Source organism: Melozone crissalis, unplaced genomic scaffold (genome assembly GCF_028551555.1).
Source record: "Melozone crissalis strain CALT ecotype California unplaced genomic scaffold, PUWL_Pcris_2 ptg000033l_1, whole genome shotgun sequence".
NCBI classification, from domain to species: Eukaryota; Metazoa; Chordata; class Aves; order Passeriformes; family Passerellidae; genus Melozone; species Melozone crissalis.
Genome location: NW_026535811.1, coordinates 14,249,877 through 14,272,017, shown reverse-complemented (window position 1 = coordinate 14,272,017; position 22,141 = coordinate 14,249,877). Strand labels below are relative to the sequence as shown.

Genomic DNA, 22,141 nt, shown 5'->3' with positions numbered 1-22,141 from the left:
CATCTTCAAAATAATTTATAGAACTTGGATGAAAGAAAAATGAGAGGAATATGGTTGTGTAATAATTCTACAGAAGAAAAGAGCTGATCTTTCCCTTACCATTCGATTTCTGTCTTCTGAGGATGAGGATGATTTCCTTTCCCGTTGGGGCCCTGGTGATTTCTGTAACGCTTTCACATTGGTTAGTGACCCGGGCAAGGAAGCAGGAGGTGTTGCAGACAAGCCTGCAGCTGAGCCTGAATTTCAGAAATAGCATAGTTTTATCTGTAAGAATCCACCTTACAAGAATGTATTGATATTAGGTGCAAGAGTTGTGTTTAAGATGTATCTCTAAACGTCAATGTGAATGTTAAGAGAGAACAAACATATACAGGAATATTGTCCTAATATTACATTAGTGCTCATGTCTCAGATTTCAGGAAAAGACAAAACTATACCAAATATCCCTGTATAGATTTCTATATATTTGATATAACATCCTTGTGTAAATTTATATATATTTGATATAATCTCCATTCTCTTAATGAATTAACAAAAAGACAACATCTTTTTTAGTAAGAAAAAAAATACTTGAAGATGTATTTTTAAAATTCCATCAGTTTCTTTGAGAACAGTAGCATTTTAGTTAGCAGCATTTACCTCTGATATTTCTTGTAGCTAAGCTTTTAGGAACCCAACAAATAGCTGAACTATTGTACTTTGGAATGAAATAGACTAAATGCAAATAATAAAATTTTTTTCTGGTTGAGTCTCCAAGTGCCACCTGAAAATCATTTGGCTGTTTTAAAGCTATCTGTTAGCAGAGAACTATTATTTTAAAAAAATTAGACTTTAGAAAGGATTAAAAAAGCACAAGTACTTTAGTTAGTTAGCTATTTGAAGCATATTCTAGGAAACACAAAAAGAACAGTATGTCTGTGGCCTGTAGGTTATCTAAACAAATCTATGCAGGAAAATGTTACTGAGAGAGCTGTTTCAGAGCCCCAGTGGCCCTTTTCAAATAGAGCACTTCACCTAGACACTGCTTTTTAAAACACATCACAATTATTCCTAACAAGGTTATGCTGACCCTTCCAATGCAAAGGACATAAAATAGGGTCAACTGTTAATTAAATTCATGCTGCTTTGCTAAACCATCTATGTCATTGAACAAGACCTCAAACATTCCACTGCCTTCTCTCACATCAGTGCTCTGGGAAGTGGTAGAAGACAATACTCCCCATATTCTCTTAGAAGCTCCCCCCCTAAGCAAAAAGCATCTCCTAATGGCAACTAGGACTTTGTGACTTTTTAAACTGTGGCTTAAGTTCAGTTACTCAGTGCATGCTAATTTAGCAGACTATATGTATCCATCACTGGACTCACTAAGCTAAAATCTAAAATGCACTTTTAAGTGGATGCACAAAATTGTATACCAACAGATACAAAATGGGACACAGCATCTGTAAACTGTCCCACATACTAAAGCAACAATAATGATGTATATCGTGCATCCCAGCTACATTTATAAGCAGCTGGAAGCCAGTGACTTGAAGGATGGACTTGTGTGTTCATGTTACGGCCACTAGGCTGTCATTTATTTATTAAATGATTCATGTGAAATCAAACACACATGGAATCAAATGTATGATGTTCCCAGAACATGAGCAATTTTTCAAAAGGTTACTGGGCTACAGATCTCCTCTGCAATAGCAAAGATCTGGGATGCATTTTCTTTGAAGTAGCTAAAATCTCCTCTTTAAATTTTAATCCTGCAATATGGGAACACTAGCACAATGTTCACCCTTCACCAAAAATGCTTCCAGCACATGGCAGAACACTGTAGTTAATCTGTTCATAATAATACCAGATGGGCTGTTTTCAAGTTATTAGAGTAGAATAGTTCAGATAATGCTGGATTTAAGTCAATAGCTTGGACTCTGAAGCAGTACATAACATATCTCATTCTGCAGCCAGTTTGCTTGTTGGGAACATCTGACTTCTTACAACAAAGACTTCTGGGAGATCTTTATGAGTTCAAAAGGTGAACTGCTTTTGATATATTCTGAAACAAGAGTCTTTGAAACAGCCAAGATGGTAGCATTTGAAAACCACACTACATGCACTGAACTAACCATTTCTACACATATTATGTGGAGACACAAGTATGAACACTTCATGCTATTACTCAATAGTTGGTTTCTCCAGCATATGAAATCCCATAGAGTTTTTTTGGGATTTTGTGCAATACAACAGATCCATTGACAGCTCAAGGCCTGAATTACCCCTCAGCCAATGATACAAAAATCTAATCTAATCTTATTTTACATAGTATGGGACAGAAATACTGTTTCAGTCAAATTTACTAAATAAATAAATAAATAAAATATTACTAAATAAAAACTACTAATACCACCTAGAGCCCCGATGTGGTGTCACTAGCACACTGTTAAAATAAAGTACTTGTTGAAAGCTGACATGATACATAGCTTGAAAAGCTTGAGACCTAACAAGATATCAATGGAAATGTTTGTAATTCACATTTGATTACCTACATCACTTTTCAAAACAGAGAATATTAAATATGGAAGACTGTTACAGCACTCAACTGACTTAAACTGAACAGTCAAGGAAATTCTAAGTTAAGGACATCATTTTATATTTAAAATCACTGCAATGCAATCCAATGCCCTTTGTTTAGAAAGATTATGTTAAGGTCCACAGAAAAACCTCAACTATGAAATTCCTTGCTTTTGAAGATTTAAGTCAGACTTCATTTATAATCATTTTCAAGCGTGTAAAGGTGAAAGTGAGTATGTGTGAAAAGCACATTCAAAGCATTCCAGCCAGGCCAAGCAAAAAACAGAGGTGTTTTGATAAACTCACACACTTACATACACACGGTGTGAGGGTGAGGAACAAACAGCATCTGTGGTTTTACTTATTTTGTTTGGGTGAAAACAAGAAAGAAGAGCCCAACTACCTCTGAACACTGGGCCAGGCTCAAAATCAAACACTATTTCACTGGGGACAGAATGAAGGAGGGGACTGGGAGTCCGGGATTGGTATTTCCGAAGACAGCGCATCAGCTGGTTCAAAGGGGCTGTTAGAGAGAAAGAGACGGGCAGGCAGAGACAGAAAGACAGACACATAGAAGAAATGAAAGAAGTCATGGGAAATAACTAGGATGCTTTGACTCCTAAGCATAGATTTCTTCTGTACTTTGAAGGAAAAAAAGTCAATTCCCAAGAACACTGTTACAGGACTGGAAATAGCCAATTGTTTTCAGATGCCAAGCAGACGGTTTATGATCAAAAGTTAAAACCAACATGATTGCACAACATTTAAATGTTGGACAAAATGGGCAAAACTCTGGAGAGCCACACCTATCAACACATACAAAAAATAGCTTAAACTGGCAATTTGCAATTAGTAGCTTGCAGGGTTAAAGGTAATTTCTTTCTTTAAAGTGCCTATTGCTGGCATTATTAAAGACAGCTCCATCAAACACAACACATCCTACCAAATACCAGATTTGCATGGGAGAAACAAAGTGAGTGAAAGCCCAGAGTACAAAACCTTTGAGATCAGGAAAGGGTGCACTACGGTAATTCAGACCCATACTTAAGGCTGAAGCAAGTTATAATCAGTAGGAGGCAATTGTGTTACTGATTTGGAGTTGGAAAACCGGTTATATGCCTGCCCTACTCAGTATTTCTGTATTTTCAATATTTCTGCTTTATTCTTATATTCATAGGAATAGATACAGGACATTAGAAGCTCCTTCGGGACCTTGACAACCACTGGGAGAAGTGACTTAAGAGGCCTGTGCACAACAGACAAAGAAAAATAAACCCCCTGGCACTAGTTGTGACTTAACTTTGAATTAGGGCAGTGAGTTCCTGAAGGAAACATAAAAAGACCTGGCTTTACTGTAAGATCCTACTAATCTGCTTCCAAGAGTAGCACAGGCATGCAGTAGAGCAAAGCAGCACTTCAGCAGGGGTAGAGGGGGAGAAGAACTGGAGTATTTCAAGCTGCTTTAGGATGCAGCAATTCCTATGGAAGGCTCATCTACCACGATGGTTTTCATTGAAAACCCCTGTTGTTTCCATGTGTGAAAAGGTAACAACAGGCATAAAAATCTTTGGGAAGTTGTAGTGTATCTGTGTGCAGCCATGTGAGTGAATAAGTTTGTGTGGGTGGGTGGGTGAGAGAAAGAGTAAAAAAGTAATTTTAAAACTAAAAAAACTAGATACTACTTCAAAACTTTTTCTCCTTCTGTCTCCCCCACTCCCAGAATGACCAGCAAATGACTCAAATCTTTGTGAAACAAATACTAAGTTCATGGACAAGCAAATGTAAATTCACTTTTTTGTTCTAGTCATATTTTGCATTGTGGCTGTGTTTTGTAGAAGGAAGTAGGGTAATTGGAAAGGACAAAACAGTTGTGTAATTAAAAGTAACACAGCAGTTAGTTTAAAGGCTACTTACCTCCCTCTCCTCGTAAACTCTGGTCTCTAATCAAGTCCTATAAAAAAAAAAGTAAAAGCTGTGTTTAATTTAGATGTTAACATTTACATTCTGGAATCAATTTAAACTGGTAAGTTTGTGAATTCATAGTGTCATATGTTGCCCATGAAATAAAAGTGGTTTCCTATCCTGACTTACTAATAGCAATGACTCAAAGAACTACTACACTTCTCAAAATTAAGTTGCTTTAAAACAGCATCGCTCTGCAGTAAAGAGAAATGTACAACACCCAAAAGGGATGCTGACAAGAAAATATTGATTTAAAAACACAGCTAGTCGGTAGCAGAAATGGTTTGAATTATCATATCAGAACCTGGGACATCAATTTGCTGTACTGAGTCAAATGAATTCAGTCAAATGAATGCTGCTTTGTTTTTTCTTGTAACAACACATCTGATTTGCATAGCTAGGCACACTGTTCTTCTCAGAAATGACTAACTGCACAAGGCTTTCTTCACTTGCAATCCTCTGTGAGCTGAAACTATCTTTTGCAACATGTCCAGACTAAAAGCAAACTACATTAAGGACTCTATAAACAGAAGGAGAAAATTCTAACAGTTTCCTTCTGTATGTCCATTTTTATAATAGAGCACTTTTTTATTACACTATTATATTTATTCCCTTCTTGTTCCATAATTATATTTGTTCCCTTATGCACCTGTGCTTTGTCAAAAGCACTGGCTATGCCTCAGCTGCACCACTGCCATACTCCACATGCAAATACCTACACAGCCACTCTTAAAATTAACATTTCACCTTTCCCTCAGCTCACATGCAAAACTGATTTTGTGCCTCAGTGTCCAGGCAGATTTCAAGTCTGCTCACCCAACAAACGACTATTTTCTAGAGAGCAGATTTAAGGATAAAATATCAACTGTGTATGTTAACAAAGTTAGCAAAAGGCAACATCTTGAAAGGTCCTAGGTGTCCTTATGCTAATACCAACCATTGTTATTAGCTACAGTTCACCATCCAGAGATTGCAAAATTGTGGAACAAATCTTAAAGTAGCAGTTTCTGAACACTCCAAAGGAATGCTCAGAACAACATAAACTGGACTCTTAAACTCTTAAGGAACTATCAGAATATGTGAACTCAGCTTAATTATTTAGTTTCCTTCAATTCCAAAATTATTACATGGAATACAAATACTAAAAAGTCTCTAATCTTGCATAATGTGTTTAACACAGAATGGTTTGCAAGAGTGGTTACTGGCTACAGCATAAGTCTTGGGACTAATGGCAGAAAAAAGAGGCAGTTGTTTAGGGCAGAATATTTCTTTGAAAATGAAAAGGACAGAACTGTCAAAAGGCAGTTCTGCTTTCAGAGAATGGATTGTGTTCTTACAGCTCTCAACAGCAAAAAATAATCTATTAAAAGAATGAAAAATAAATGATCTTTGAGTATTCTGGTATATCACTGAGGATTATCTTAGAACCATAGTGTACAAATGCAACACACTGATATCCACCAGGAACACATCCCATCTCCTATTCCTGATCCAAGGGTGAGCAGTACTCACATCAATATTGACAGGCTCGATGGTGTTGATGTGGACGTTGGGAGCTGAGGAGGATCGGTCGCGTTGCCCAAATTGATTCCGATGGTCTTCATCTGCTGGTCGGAGGGGCTGTGGGATTGGAATGGATTTTGAAGGAGAAGGACTAGGGAGAATTGGTGGTCTGAGAAACAAAGTCAAGGAAAAAGAGGATTTAGGTCTACAAATGGCTTCAAACACTGCATAGTGGGTGTGGTAAGTCCTTTTCAACTATAATTACGCATAACAAAAAATCTGATCTAAAGCCCCGAATAAAAACAATTCATAATGAACGGTCTCTACTCCCCTAGGATCAATTGCAACAACTCTCTGTTGCATCAACTACCTGATCACATGGCTGTGAAGTGTTCTGAGTTAAAACAAAGAAAACTCTACTATACAATGCCAAACTAGCAATAATAAACCTTGATCTGAAAAACTCATGCTGCCCAACATGCACTGCAGATAGCAAGACAGTCTGCAGTTTCCTCACCTCTGAGTCAATGCAATACACTCATTTTAATGGTAACCAATTGGGAATTAAAAATGCTTAACATCTCATATTAATGCTACAGTCAGAAAATGTCATAAAACAAAATCTATGGATGGGATTATTTTTCAACAAAGAAAGAGTGAAATTACATCTGGTCATCCAACCTAATTGATTAATAATTATGTATTGTTGATATCAAAAACAACATGGCCAATACATCATTGATTCTAAAAATAAACATATTACCCTTTAACCTCAACCTTTAAGAAACAACTTTGAATAGCACAATATTTCAAATGTTATTTACAGTGCTACAACACAATAGGTTTGACTGAAAAGGCAAGTCTTCAGAATACACAAACAAGCTTCCTGAAGAAATGCAAACACTGCCAGTCATAAATGTAGATATAGCCTATAATTATGGTATAATGAATTGAATATTCAAAAGACAAAACAACGAAATACTTGGGTTTTTTGTTTGTAAAAAGGCAGAAAGTCACTTCTTCAGTTATCCATTAATTTTGTTAAAGTGCAATAAACTGGCAATTATCTCTTACCCTAGTCAAGGTCAGCCACTGTTAAGCCTAATGATTCAATCTAATGGATGTAAGGCAAAAGGCTAATGAAAACATTTGCCACCTTTGTCAAAGAAAACTTTATGGTAAAACATACATGGTATCTAACAGCAAGCTTTTTAAGAGTTGGTTTCCTCTTCTAAGTTCTAAAAGAGGAGTGGAGTCCTCCAGCCATTCAATGACTCATGGATTAATTATAAAGCCCACAAAGACAATGTCCACAGGGAGAAGTTTCAGAAACAAAACTGACAGCAGCATACAGCAGCAATAGGTCCTGATGCCAGCTCCTGTAAGCAATGCTCCTTGGCCTCTTCAAAAACCTTTGGGGAAACTAACATTTTCAACAGGACATCTTGGCATTTTTTCAGAAGCAGGTCTGTTTTATAGCCTACTATCCTACCTTTCATTGAAAAGTTTATCCAGTTTGGCATTGACCCCAGAAATCAGTGCTGTATCCTAAGTACCTGTCATCTTTTCCTTCCTGGCCAACAATCTCACGATTGAAAATGGCAAAACAAAGTACTTGTGAATTAATTCAGGTAACAATCTAGTAAGTCTTCCAATGAAATACCTGAATATGTTTGGGAAGTTGGGCAGGAGAGAAGAGGCAAGGGGTTTAACCCTCCTTAACTTGAAAAAAAAGAGCAGTTACCTACTGTCACATGACAGAATATAGATATTGGGAAGATACTGGGAAGCAATAAACTACCAATAGTCAAATCTCCGAGAAGGGGCCTTGAAAATCCCAGCATTTCAGTAGTTGCTCATAATTTCAAAACTATTTTTTTAAATGCAGTTGTTGTACATACACATAAGCTGAGGTTTTCATTTGTTGGTGTGCAAGTACCTTCAGGTAAAATACTGCAGATGAGGAAGTTTTGAACTCCTGAATGTGTTTGTAAGTAAATCATGTGACTAGAACACACAACAGGAGATGGGACACTGCACAGACCCTAATGCAGGACTTGACTGACATTTAAAGGCACTCCATTTTCATCTTAAGGCAAGCGTGTCAAATGCTGCAAAAAAAGGTATCAGCAGAAAAGTCTAAAAAGTGTCTAAACCAGGCCAGTACTGTCATTGCTGGGATAGCTAACTCCTGCTTAAACTTCCTGAGAATTCTCAGGTAATAAGGAAATTAAGGGAAATATATCACAACATCCATCAGAACATTGCACCAGGACTGACTGTGACAAACCATTTGAGCTCTGCCACAAGACAAAACCAGAAGCAATCAGATATTCTGTGATCATGAGTAAGCCAAGGCACTGAAAACCAGATTGAGGCAATATTGTTTCAATTACATCCTCCTTTGAGTCATAAATGGTCATCTGCTACTTCTGTATTTCTGGTCACAGGTCATCAAGTCCATCATGTTGGCTAACACAGACAGCACGCTACGTCATACCATGTTTGAAAACAGCTTGAACAGCTTTTTCTACTCATTACATTCTTACTGGGGGAAGTCCAGATCTTTAGAAAATAGGCTAATAAAGAATAATTTTTTTTTTGTTTTTCTGGGTTTTTTTTTCAGTCTCTAAGCTATTTCTTGGAGAATCTCTGGGCTTTAGACAAAGAATCCAGAGATGGGAACCTCATAAGCAGTTAGCCACATGCTCCATCATTATTTTATTAATGGCTGTCTTTGAGACACTTGGAAAAATGTAGGTTATTTCTGCTAAATGGTATTTTTTTCTTGAAAAAGATAACTAGTGAAATAAAAGAGACAAAGGGTTTGCTAGCTAAGACAGTCTACTGAGATCACAAGCTCAGAAAAGTATTACCACCACCTTCTGCCTGTGTGTGGCAAAAGCTGGATCTTGGTCTGCATCAGGATCTTGTTCTATCAAAATCACGTCACCACAAAGAACACAGTGATCCTCTGAGCTACCAAAGGCTGTTCCTACAGTATTCCTACACTGAAATTACTCCAGAGGAGAAGAAGTGACACTGGGGCTAAAAGGGCCAGACACCATTTGGACAAGGGTGACATGGTCTACTCCAGGCCAGTTCCAAAACTAGTTCTTAGGCTATGGAACCATAGTGCTGACAAAACACACTGGAAAAAAAAGGCCCAAAAGCCCCAAAAAAATCAAACATACAAAAAAAAATTTAAACAAAAAACCAACCCCCACCCCCAGAAAATAACAGGCTGAGGCTTAAAGGAACATGCAGTTTGAATATCAGGATCTGAGTTTCTGTTGCTCCTGTGGCCTTTTTGAACAGTTTACAGCTAACTTGTTAAAGGAGGCTTTCTACAAGTAAGCAAATAAATCACTTTCTCCCAGCTTCCAAGATGTGGGCATTGTTTTAAAAAATGATTCTCAGCTGCTGAGGCAACAAGCTGATGTTGTCAAATCTCAATCTAATATGTAATAACCTTTCCAGGCAGTGGAAAAGCATGACAGAACATGCTTTTACCTTGGACCATATGTTTGGGATTAGCACATTGTTCCCTCCCTTTTTATCAGGCAAAACAGAATGATGCTTTATCAGGAAACAAGAATAACTTATACCCTTTACCAAGCATAGCAAGTGCCCAGATTTACTATTCCACAAAACTGGGTCCACAAGAAAGATTAAGGTAACTCAGAAAAGTCTGCACATGTTATGCAATATATAAACAATTTTATGAAATTATACACAGTATGTCTATTGGCTTTTAGAACTTGCAATGATATAAATAAGTTCACTTTACAAATGCAAGATAAAAATTTAATATAGATTTTCCTTAATGTCCTTTACTCACCAATGTGATGTTTCATAAGTGTTTAAGAGCTGGCCTACACAGGAAAGATTTTTCTTATGACAGGTGTATTTGGGCTTTAAGTTTTTGTTGACTGTATTTTTAGTTTGCTGTACTTGAGCAAATGCTTGAATTCAAAATTCATATTCACCTAGCTTCAATTATAAGGTGTGCACCCATTCCTTTTTAAAATGACAGTACCTCTCTTGGACTGAGATTTTCTTTCTCCTCCTCACACCCTGAACAAGTCCTCCTCAGTTTAGCCACTGGGCTCAGTGCTGCACACACAATTTCCCTGTAAGGCTGCACACTCATATCCAAACCAAACTACTGCAAGCTAGAATGTGTATCAAGGCTTGTTTTGATTGTTTTTGTTTACTCCAGTGTTAACAACAGACTGGATTTGGTTGCTGTTACTGCTCTTAATGAAGACCACAGTGCACTTCCAGTTCCAAGCAGTTTCTTAGGAATGCTAAGGATCTGAGACACAGTGGTATTTCAGCTATAGCAGCAAGCAGGTAAATTTAAATTGAGGCCAAACAGGTTCTGATTTAATTACGGTGGTAATCCATAGACATTGCCAGAAAACCTAACTTTTTATTTCTTTCCCCATCCCTGGAGCCTGGAAATATGCAATAATCCCAAATCAAATGCCAATTTGGAGAAAAGGACAGCAGTACCAGTTTATAACTACAAGCTAAATATCTTTCTTGCAGTATCTCTGAAGTCAGTCTAGAAGCATCATGGGACAGATCCCTAAGTCATTACCCCACACAAATTAGTGCAGTTTTTTATACCATGACAACTTGTTTTCATCCACGGTGAAAAACAACTGATCAAACCTAATGAGCCTAAAATTCCCCACAGGTTCACATACCAGGGGTTATCAAGAGAACCACATTGTCACTGTTAGTCCTCCAAACCAGGTCCAGTTCACTAACAGGGTTTTGCAAATAAAGTTTTGAAGAGCAAGAGGTTTCCCTCACCTGTTGTATGGACTGAGAGTTTTCTGATTCTGATACCAAACCTTTTCTGCAAAGCAAGAATGTATATCAACTCAACCTGTATATTGTAGGAACACTGGGAACATTTTCATGGAGAAACCTGGAAAAGGCCTGGTGCCAGAACTTTTAGGGGAAAAGTTCACTGTTTTCTGAATTAAAACATAAAGCTTTTGCTCACTTACACACTACAGGATCTAAATGGCATTGTAGCATAAAATGTAATATTTTAAGACTGTATCTTCACTTCCTTGGCTTTTCAGAAGCTTTTCTAGACATTCAAGTATCTTCAGCTGAAGCAGAATGATCAGTGAACAGTTGGAAGGCAGAAAGGAAAGCAGAGGTGTTTAATCACAAGCTGGAGCCTGCTCAAAGGCAGGGACTGGCAAGCTTCCAAGAACAGTGCACCAGACATTCCCCTTTTCTTCCTCCAACTTAGAAGACGAAGCATATTGGGAAATGCTGTTTTTCAAAGAGCCAAGATGTTGCCAACTTGCTTATTTCTCTTTTTCATGTACTGAGACTGAGGGAACTGGGTTCACAGAAATTCTGTGCTCGTATCGTACGAGCCAAGATGGAGAAGAAACTTCATGACAGTGCAATGAACAAAACAAATACAATGTTTGATATACAGTTTCCTTACTTCAATTTTATTATAAATGGCTCTTAGCAGGGAAACCTACACTTTTCTTTCCATTTAACTGCAGATTGAAACTAAAATGGTTGTTCTGGCACAACAGGATAGTGCAAATGGAAAAAACTAAAATGGGACACAAAACCTAATGTTGAGGCTGGACACAATTTCATAAGGGGTTCAGAAATGTGAAATGAGACCATATGAACTCCCACACCTTGGGGTAGAAAACCTGGAGGGACTGCCTATGGCTCACAGTTGGAAGAATGAAAGGCTACAGGCCTGGATTGCTTTAGGATGTTGCACACAAGCAGAGTGAAACAGTTCTCCAACATGTTTAGCAGCTTTTGCATCATGTCCAAGGGTCTTCCTTAATGTCCATTTCTCTTCCAAACTTTTCCATTTGCTCCCATTGCACGCTTTCACTCTTGAACTTGTCTTGCAACACAAACTTCCTTCTTTTAGGCACTTTGCCTGCTGCTGGGATCCCTTCACAAGGCTAGAGATGAAGAAGGACATTTGCCTTCTCTTTCCTCAGGTTTACCAAGCAATTAATAACATCCCTTCCTCTGTGAGCTGTTCCATGCAAGATGCTAGAACAGAGAAATCAAAAGAACAATTATTAATCTAGGAAGTGTTAATAAAGCGCTACTTCCTCATATTTTTCATCCCATTGTTCAGCTCTCAAATTTCAATCCCATATTCTCCTCCTAGACAAGATAAGCTCAAATGTTAGCCTGTTTTTTAAATTCCAGTTGAGCTGCTGTCCCATATTGTAACAGTCCTCTTCAATAAAACCACAGGTGAGTGTACATGTTTTTATAGAGAAGGCCAGCTTTTTAAATTCATCTAGATCAATATTTCCCCAATTATGTTCTTAAAAAGCAGAAAAGTATGATTAAAGAAAGGCATGAAAGCTAACTGGAAAATGGTATGGACAGTGCTATATGCTTATCCAGTAACATCTGAGCTACTTCTGGAAAGGAAATACTACATACACAGATGCTAGGGGAACACCGTATGACTAACATGCATATATGTATGAATACCAGCTGACAATCACAAACCATTTTTTACAAAATGAACACAATTTTGCAGGCATGGTGTCTGTCTTTGTTTTCTTTATCAATAAAGTGGACAACAAAGCAAAAAAGCAGAAAGGAGAAATCTAGAAACCTTTTACATCTGAATTACACACATTTATAGATGCAACACTTGAGTAAAGCTCCTAAACAGCAACTAGCAAGTGTATTTAAATGTTAACATTTTTATGTATGTGAAGTTAAAGATCTCAAGGCATTAACCAGCTTTGATCTAAATTTTTTCCTTCTGTTTTCACTTGTCAAAACTAAGACTGCCTGAAGTAGTGCATGTATCAAGATAATCCATATTGGTGTAAGAATGGACCAATGTGATGCAAAGGTAATTGAAAAGTAGGACAATTGAGAATATTAAGAGTAGGGCTATGTAGTGTCTTTGACATCCACTAGTGTTTGACACAAGTTTCATTGTGTCATTGGCATGAACAAGTTTCTCCATGAATTAATAGTTCTAGCCCAGTTACAATTCTGGCTGTAGCACAACAAATACTTGAGAAGCAGCCCTTCCCACAATCTGCTGTACTAATATCCACAGGATCTAAAGGCAACATTCACTACCTTAAAGAAGTACTTTTGAATTCACTCAAATCTGCACAAAATAGAACAAGTAAGAACATAATCTCTGTACTTACCAAGTGAGGTTCCCTCTGCAGGACAGTCAATCTATTTTCCTGGGAGGCATTTTATTTGGTCTTCTACAAAATAGTCTTGGCTGTCCAGGAAATTTATCTTCCAGTTAAAGAGTCCAGAGGTGCCTGCATAGCTTCCAGTGTGTTTCTGCTTTAGTTTAGGCACAATTTTCACTAATCCAAGAGATCCTCTCTGCCACATTCAGCTCAACTCCACACAGCACACATGTCCTGGGAATGGTTTCTGAAAGCTTCTGTATTTGGTGTTCTTAATAAATATGCACCAGATTTCTTGAGTGTGATATACATCCCTGAGTTACTCTTGCCTGGACATTTGCTCAGCTACCTAATGGTGGATGGTGTCATTGATGTCTTTGCTACTGGGAACATCATTTAAATATGATCTATCTCTTGATGTAGAAAGGTCCAGAATCTTTGTTGGAAATTGTTTTAGAGACCTACTTTTACAAAACCTGGAGCTGCAGCAACAGATGCTATTGGTATACCCCAACATGAACAGGAAGAAGACAGCTGGTGTGGAGGATACTAAAGCAGTGTATGTGGGAAAGCTACTAAAACAGTATTATGAACCTGGAACTGGCCCCTGTTCACATCAGCCTTACAGTAATGTGGTTTATTCTCAAACTGACCTATGTGACTTCAAAGCATATAAATTATAATTTAATAACCAAATTTAATAACCATCTTCCTTTTAGATAACTAAAAGAACTTGTGAGGATATAATTTTGGTTTATATTAATTTAAAGTATAAAATCTTTCCAGTTTAGACCAGGTCTAAGCTATTATGCAGAAGAAATCAGTTTAACAGGTAATATCCCAATTCTACAGACAATTACACACACATTTAACCTAGGTTCATTATTAATTTATAGAATTTGTGTGAATGAAAACATTCACTTGTTTTAAGTTAAGCATAGGTGGATATATGTGCATGAGAAGCCAGATTACAACAATGCAGAGCTGCAAAGCAGTACTTTGAGTGTTTCTTAGCACAGTACTGAAAAGTTATGTTATTAAACAGCAGGAATAAGTTCATACCCAACAGAATCTGAGGGGGGCACTGAGGGGTATGATCCAGATGCTGGGGTGGTCTCTCCTAAGGAGGCCTCCTCCGGTGGTATGGGGTGATGTTCAAAGAACTTGGAGACAAACAGCAAACTGTGAGGCAAGAACAAAACAAAAACAACCTAACTTGTGCAAAACCCAGAAGTTTCACAATGTAATACTCAAAAACTACAAAAAGGATCCCAAACCCCAAAACCTCATTGATTAAATTCTACATTTAAAAATAAAGATCACACACATTAAATCTGCAAGATATGTTAAAAGTATTATTTACTTCACAGAGGATCTAAAGATCATGCCTTAAATATAACCTTTGTGGAAATTAATTTTTTAATCTTTTAGATGGAATTGTAAACATCTGATTCTTCAAGAATGCACAACTTTTATCTATCAGTACATAAACTTACACCCTGAGCACAAACTCCAGAGATGCCAATGGAAACAGTTACAAATACCAAAATAAACTAAAATTAAATTAATTCTTGATGAGAAGAATAGCCTTTTAAATTATTCCTTATACAAAAATCTATTTAAAGCACTTAATAGCCTTGGCTGAAACTTATCAAATAGAACAGACCCAGTTTACACCAGATCCTACATCTACATCAAAGACTTATTTAAACAAATAGTTCAGTAACTCAATCCAAGAACATTGGACTGTTTGGGTCTTTCTCTTTTATGTTTCTTACCTAGGCATTAATCTTGCTAGCAGATTTATTTTCAATTATTGTAAAACCAACTGCAATTTCACTATTATCAACTACTGTCTCTTAACATTTTTTCAGGTTGAAGAGAATAAAGCCCCAGCTAAATTTTAAGCACTGCCCTAGCCATCACACAATAAAGAACCAGTTTTGATTAATAATAACAACTGTGAACAATGAGTAGTCTGTCTGACACAGTCAAGTGCTCAGCAACCCTATTCATGCTTCAAAAAAAGCACTTCATAGACCAGCAAAGAAATATGAACTGGTTGTCTGAGCTAGCACAGAAAGAGTATGAATTAAACAGTCTCACAAGAACAGCTAAACTCCTGTATTTTTTCAGGCACCTCCTCTGACTTCCTAAATTACAGACTTAACACAAGAAATCACTGACAGCTGTACACTTGTTAAATGGCTCAACTTGAAAATCAATTGTGATTACTTACTCAAGCTGGTCATAATTAACACACATCAGTGGCACTTCTGTACTACAGCGCTGGTGGAATTTGTAGCCACAGGTCTGGCAGCGGAAGCCCTGGAAAAGCAGCTTCCGACAGAAATCGCAGAACGCTAACGTGAAGAACGTTTTTCGTACCTGCGTTGGCAAAAACAGGCACAATTACCTGGAGCCCTTCTGTAAGCCCAAAGCAGGCTGTTTGCTTTTACCTCCCCCAAGTGTACTTAAAAGTCTCTTTTGTGATGCTGGAGCTACAGTTTTCTGTATCAAACACATTTACACAAAAGATCTTTGGCTCCTTTTTGAAACAGTTTTCATGCACTACAACATTCCTTCAACTGTTTCTTGGAATTAATGCTTCACTTCACTAGCACTAAGAACAAGAGCAAAAAACCTGAAGCAAAGCTTCACTATTATCATGCTAGACACAAACATTGAGAATTTATTTGGATACAACACCTATAAAACCAAAAGCTGCTGAATTACTATTTCATATTCTAACTTTTCCAGAAGGCAAAGGACATTTCTATCTAATACTGACAGGACTGGAAACACACAGGCATATTGGCATATATGCATATATATGCATGTGTGTGTATATATATATATATATATATATATGTGTGTGTGTGTGTGTGTGTATATACATACACACATACATACATATGTATGTATATATACATATGCATATGTATATCTACATATATTAAAATTATAAATATATATGTATATATACATATACGTATATACATACACACATATATATTATATACATATACATACATACACAGATGTTATATATATATACAGGGCTTCAATGTATGGTTACAGCTGTAGTTGTAATTTTGACTACTGAAACTCAGAAACATGCAGAATCACAAAAGGGTGATTGTGCATCCTCCCCTGATTATAGGGGGGAAATGATTTCGTTAATTTTAAAACTTAGCAATAACTAGTGTAAAAACACATTCTTAGTTCTATTATTACATGTAATAATCAGAATTTCAGTGGGATATAAAAAATGCAAGCTTTTTACGAGAGTTCACCTAACTAGCCATAACCCAAACAGCCCTGTTTGAGCTAAATAGGTTGAAACAGCTTGCAGACAGAATTTTGCTATGTTTTAAGCTGAAATAGAAGGTCTTTCTTTCCCAGTATGACAGACAGTATTTCCAGGATTTTGTATGTAGCTGGAAACATTTAGACAGATTCTGTTTAGCAGTTTCCATTTACTTGGTGCCTTATCAGGTCAAAACATATTTGTGCACTGCATCATTGATGATGTCAGCACTGCTCTGGGAATAGTTAGTTCATTAGTTAATTGCTGCTGCAGAGCCAGCAGGGAGGCCCAGAATACATTTTATAGATACAGCAATACAAAAATAGTAGATTATTACAGCTCTGCAATGCAGTACTGATATAAACCCCTTACATTTATAGATTTTAGAGGGTGTATTCCAACAAAACATGAAAGTTTTAAGGGTGATCAAGTACCCTAGCATCACTTATTTCAAATACAATTCTATCAAATTCACTTAAGCTACTGTGATTAAAAACTTCTTTTGCAACTCCCACCACATCCCACAGATGCAAAATATTCCAAGTTGGCAATTTGAATTTGAAAGTACGAAGTTGATGTAACCCCACTCAGCATCTCACAAGACCCAGTACATACGAAATTGTGTGTCGTGAGTGGCACATTCTCCAAAACCTCCACATGCAACTCCTCTCCTGTGAGCCAGGAAATGTCTGTGTCCCAGCCAATTGGCTTCTTCTCTCTAAAGTGAAAATAAGCCTCTCATTAGCATCAGCACACGAGCCCTTGCATGTCTCTTGCCAAAGTTGTGAGATCAGCTAAAAAGTTACACTGTGGGGGGTTGATACCCAGTCTAATTGCAGGAAACTTTAGAACAAGTCCTTAGGCTCAGTACATGGCAAACAAAGCACACCTTCCCTGGACAAACTGCAGGAAGGAAATGCACTTTTTCACCAGCTCCAGTAGTGACCAATTCCTTGTTTCCCACATGGCAGATGGCTTTTTGATCAAATAAAGTGTTTGTGAAGGTACCTGTTGTGTAAGAGTTCCACAGAGATAACTAATTGTGCACATGAATATACAAATTTTTAGGGCTGAAAACTTGTTTTTTCCCTCCCAAGGGAACTCTGTCTTTAGTTAAGAATGCATTATAGCCAAATCAAATAATACCAAGAAGTTAACACAGCCGATTTAATACTCGTTTGGTTAGCATGAGTTGGATTAAATGAGTGTTTTGCCATAATTTCATATTACTGAATATTATACCTGAGCCTTTTCTGAGGAGTCAGACATTCTTTTCAACATGTCTGTGACGTGCAAATTGTTTAGTGCGAAGTATGCAAAGTATCAGAAAATTCTGAACTGTGTGAACAACCTCTGGATAGAGCTGACCATCCTGGGTAGCTCCAATAATTGATTCTAAGAGCAAAAAAGCATCCCACACAAGCCATACCCATCTTGTATTCTGTAAACAGCACAGCATTCTGGAATAAGACCTCTCATCATCAGCGCTTTTTTTAGGCTGTCTCGGACTGTCACTCCACATCTTGCTGGAACCTAGAGGTCAAATACAAAAGAAATTAGTTAAAATAAGTTCCAATTTATCCCCCAAAACTGATGGAAACATTTGACCCTCAAATGCTAAAACCCACTCTTCGGGATGCTTTACAGATTTGTAGGTCAGAGTTTTCCAAAACCTTTTTTGTGTCAAGAAAAATGTTATTGCTGAATAGTATATGAGGGAAAAGGCTCAGCTAGAGGAGCCAACAAGTTCTACACATCTATTAACATTTGGAACAGAATCTTCACTCAACTCCAAAAGTGAATTTCCAACTTTCTCAACTGGAAGAAATTGGAAACACAGCACACAGATAGCTAATAACGACATACAGCTTTAATTTTACAGGCTGGCCTGAACATAAGTGGGGAAACATGCCAAGTGAAATTAAGTGAAGGAACTAACTTGGACTGCACTCAAAAAAACATTACGATAAAATGTAAATATTTTATTTTCTATTTCTAAAACAGAAGATAAGCATGCAAACAAGTGAAACAAAACAGTCATCTGAGTCAGGCAGACCATCACCTCTCACTTTAACCTATATTTGTAACTCTACAGATACATCTTATATGAAAATATATTGCTCTTTTCTGGTTCCTGGCTTGATAAGTTTAGATAACTAAGAGGATGGGAAGAATGGAGGAGCATATTAAAACTAGCCAAATCAAGAACTCCATATATGTAAAGGTATTTTCCTCAATTCTAATTGTAAGCATATCTTACAAGTAGATCATCTCTAGGTAAACCTGTGATTTAACACTGTATTGTGTCAAGCCATAAAAAAAGAAGAATACATGATCTGGTGATTAAGTGCAGTTAAGGTATTGAATATTATGTACTAACTATTTTGAGAACTCAGTAGTGAAAATATGTAAGTCGGGCACTGTACACACTGGGATATTGCCTATAATCACAGACAGTACCTTGAACACAAATCAGAAGAAAAACCTACAAACTTAACAAACCTGATAAGTGTGTCTGAACACCTGAAACTCAAATCTAGCTTGCAAGTGGCTTAAGCCAGAGCACTCAGTAGCCAAAAGCAGTCTTTTAATCAGCTTCAACTGGCTTTGGATCAGAGCCTAGTTTTTGTTCCCTGTGTTTAAATTTCCATGGGTATTTAGGGGCTCTATGTCCTACTTAAGCATGACAGTGCAAAGTAGCAGCCTGTTTCAAGTAGCTGTGCAAACACCACTTGAGGTTACACTACATTCTGCATTTCTAGAACTCAAACATATGTGCTTGCAGAAGACACAAATTAAAGGAAGATTTTGCTTCACCATAATTTTCCCATTAACAGGAGAGGGTCTCTTTACAGGATATTTATGAATTTCATCTGGTCAACACAAACATTTTAAAAAAGATTATTTTTCTGAATTCCTTGAAAAACACATCCTATAGTTCTTTACAACCTTGATATTCAGGTGACTTTGGTTTACACATTGTATTCTTTTTTAATACATCTTTTTATTACTCTAAGTAAGTAACTCCTTAGAAAGGAACTCCTCTCCTTTCTCCAAGGATGGAGGGTGTGACTCATATTCTTTTATACAAATGTTGAGTCTAAATTATGATTGTTGTATTGATACAGCAAAACATCTATTAAAGAGTTGTCTTGGACCTGCAAAGGTGATTAGAAATTATAAGTGAAGTTGTATTATTAATTCTGTATTATGTTACTTATAAATTGCACAACATTGATTCTGCTTGTAGAACTCATATGCCATTCTAATAATAAATTCTGCACTATGCTAATCCAAGTATCTTGTTAAGAGAATAACTCTTTAATTGTCCCTATGATTTAGTGCCATCATCATTCTGCCAAAGACCCCTAAAAGAACCTGTCTGTCCCCTCAGTGTTCTTCTCCATGCCTCCAACATGTATATTTACAAATAGAGAGTAAATATTTTTAGGAATCTGACTGAAGTCTCTGAGGATTCAGGTGTGCTCCAAACTCTCCCCCACATCAGATCCAATCATGAGCCACTTTGATGGAGGAAGCAGGTGTTCTTTGGCTCAGGGCTATTTTCCCTCTGAGTTTAGCTCCTGCTGGATTGAGGTTGAGTCCCCACAGACAATTCAGGTCTACCTTTCCAGCAACCTCAGTAACTTCACCACTGACCCCCACAGTGGCAGAAGAAACTGAAATACTGCAAAGGTGGCAGACAGATGATGGGGACAAAAAGGGGAATGAAAAGAGCCAGGAAAGAGGCTGGGCATGAAGGAGAAATGGGAGGAGAGGCTCAGGACAAACTTCAAGAAATGAACATGCAGGGAAAGCATGTGTATACTCAGAAAGGGAATCATGATCAGCAGGTAGGTGGGAATCAAACAAACAAGATAGAGGGAGGACAGATCAAGGCTGAGGGCAGGAAAAAATGATGTGAGGAACCACCTTGCAGGGAGAACTGTTTGCCAACACCTGGGCAAGTACTGGAAGTACATCCTGAACAGGAAGCTGTGATTGGGAGAAAAGGTGGCTTGTTTTGGACAAGGACCACCAGGGGGAAGGAGGTGCCTAGGAGCAGCAACAGAACTCAGCAGAGAGCAGGAGGAGGTTCTAGCTTAGGCAGAAAACTCCAACAGAGTTAAGTGTTAAAAGAAACCAGGTTAGTAAAATCCTGACCAGTGTGAGGGAGTGGAACAGGACAAGAAAGAAAAGTCAAGCAGTAGGAAGATTACTAACATTAAAGAAGAGATAAGCAGTCTTGCAGTCAGTGGAAAACATTTTCTTTCTCCAGCACTGACCCTCCATAAATGATGACAACATCCTCCACCAACTCATGAAGCAAAGAAATGCATCAGGAGCCTCCAAGTTCCAATGATGCTAACTAATTACACTGGTGTAATTCTTTCTCCTTTTAATTTTGTCAACAACAAGATTTATGAAGTTACAGGGCTTCTTTTAGGAGATGAATAAAGTTGGAAATACAAGCTCTCAAAACTTGGGAAGTATCAGAATGAAGGTTAGCTACAGCAACAAAAGCGGAATAGGACTATGAAAAATGTGCATTAAACATCCTGCTCACTAATCATTTGCTATTCCTCAGTATTATTATCCCAAGGCCCCTTCATTAAAATCCAAACCATATTTATGCAACTTGCAATTAGAAACATGGGAAGAACATTTGTTCTCTTCACTGCCATTTGCATCACGATCCAGCTAAAACCCAAAGAACTGCTTTTATTACTCTCAAAAACCATCATGATCCTGAATCAGCATCACATTTAGAACATTCTCTTACAGAACTCCCAAGCAGAGAAACATAAGGCCAAATTAAAAGAACTTAGTGCTAGAATAAGTCCCTGTAGTATTGATTAATCATTTTCCCAGACTGGTACAGCATGGTCTGTCACCATCTGTGCATGAAGCCCTTCAGCCCCCTCCTTCAGTCCCTACCAGCACCTGCTGTAAAGCAGAAATCTCACCCTGCAAAGCATTCCCTCTGAAACCTCTTTTTGTCCCCAGCTTCTCTTCACCCCCAAATTAAGGCAAAGTTAAAGAAAAAGCTGGTTCCAACACAGTGACTTGGAGATCAACTTAGTCTTTAGAAAAACAAAACCCAACCCCAGTTTTTTTGTTCCTGCCGAACAGACTCCTGCTGACTCCAAAGCAGGAGTTTGGGAACAGCTTCTCTCTCAGCCCCAGGCAGAGGGAGGGTGTGTGGCCCCCGGGCTGGGAGGGGAGCAGGGGCAGGAGCCCTGCATGGTGCAGCCCTGCCAGCAGCTCCAGCTCGGCAGGAAGGCACCAAGGAGGGTTTATCAATTCCATCTCGAGTTCTGCCAGCATTCCCACAGAGCACTTCAACTGAATCACATCAGCATTTCTTAACAAAATCAGTTCCCCAGGAGAAAATTTCTCATCTACTCCAAAATACACAGCACTCTTATGCCTGCAACCCAATACACTGAACAAAGCTGGCATTTTATTGAAACAGAACATTTAATATTATTTAAAATCCATTTTGTTTGCACTGACCCATTATCTCTTGATCCCTCTCTTTTATAATTAAGAGAATCTAAGTGTTTCACAATGGTTACCACCAAGAAACTCATATTACTAAGCTAGG

At 37.7% G+C, this 22,141-nt stretch overlaps 1 protein-coding gene across 2 annotated transcripts in view; it reads right to left on the bottom strand.

Moving 5' to 3' along the window:
- BRAF (B-Raf proto-oncogene, serine/threonine kinase) overlaps nucleotides 1-22,141 on the bottom strand; it is a 78,178-nt gene that overhangs the window by 19,039 nt on the left and 36,998 nt on the right. The window contains exons 4-11 of one of the 2 annotated variants that reach the window (XM_054281864.1): nucleotides 17,963-18,066; nucleotides 17,149-17,251; nucleotides 15,463-15,611; nucleotides 14,286-14,405; nucleotides 6,034-6,193; nucleotides 4,474-4,510; nucleotides 2,963-3,082; nucleotides 100-236 (exon numbers count right to left, since the gene is read on the bottom strand). In XM_054281864.1, coding sequence (XP_054137839.1) covers nucleotides 100-236; nucleotides 2,963-3,082; nucleotides 4,474-4,510; nucleotides 6,034-6,193; nucleotides 14,286-14,405; nucleotides 15,463-15,611; nucleotides 17,149-17,251; nucleotides 17,963-18,066 — 930 coding nt within the window. The remainder of the gene's footprint in view (nucleotides 1-99; nucleotides 237-2,962; nucleotides 3,083-4,473; nucleotides 4,511-6,033; nucleotides 6,194-14,285; nucleotides 14,406-15,462; nucleotides 15,612-17,148; nucleotides 17,252-17,962; nucleotides 18,067-22,141) is intronic. The other variant, XM_054281863.1, reaches the window with a different exon arrangement.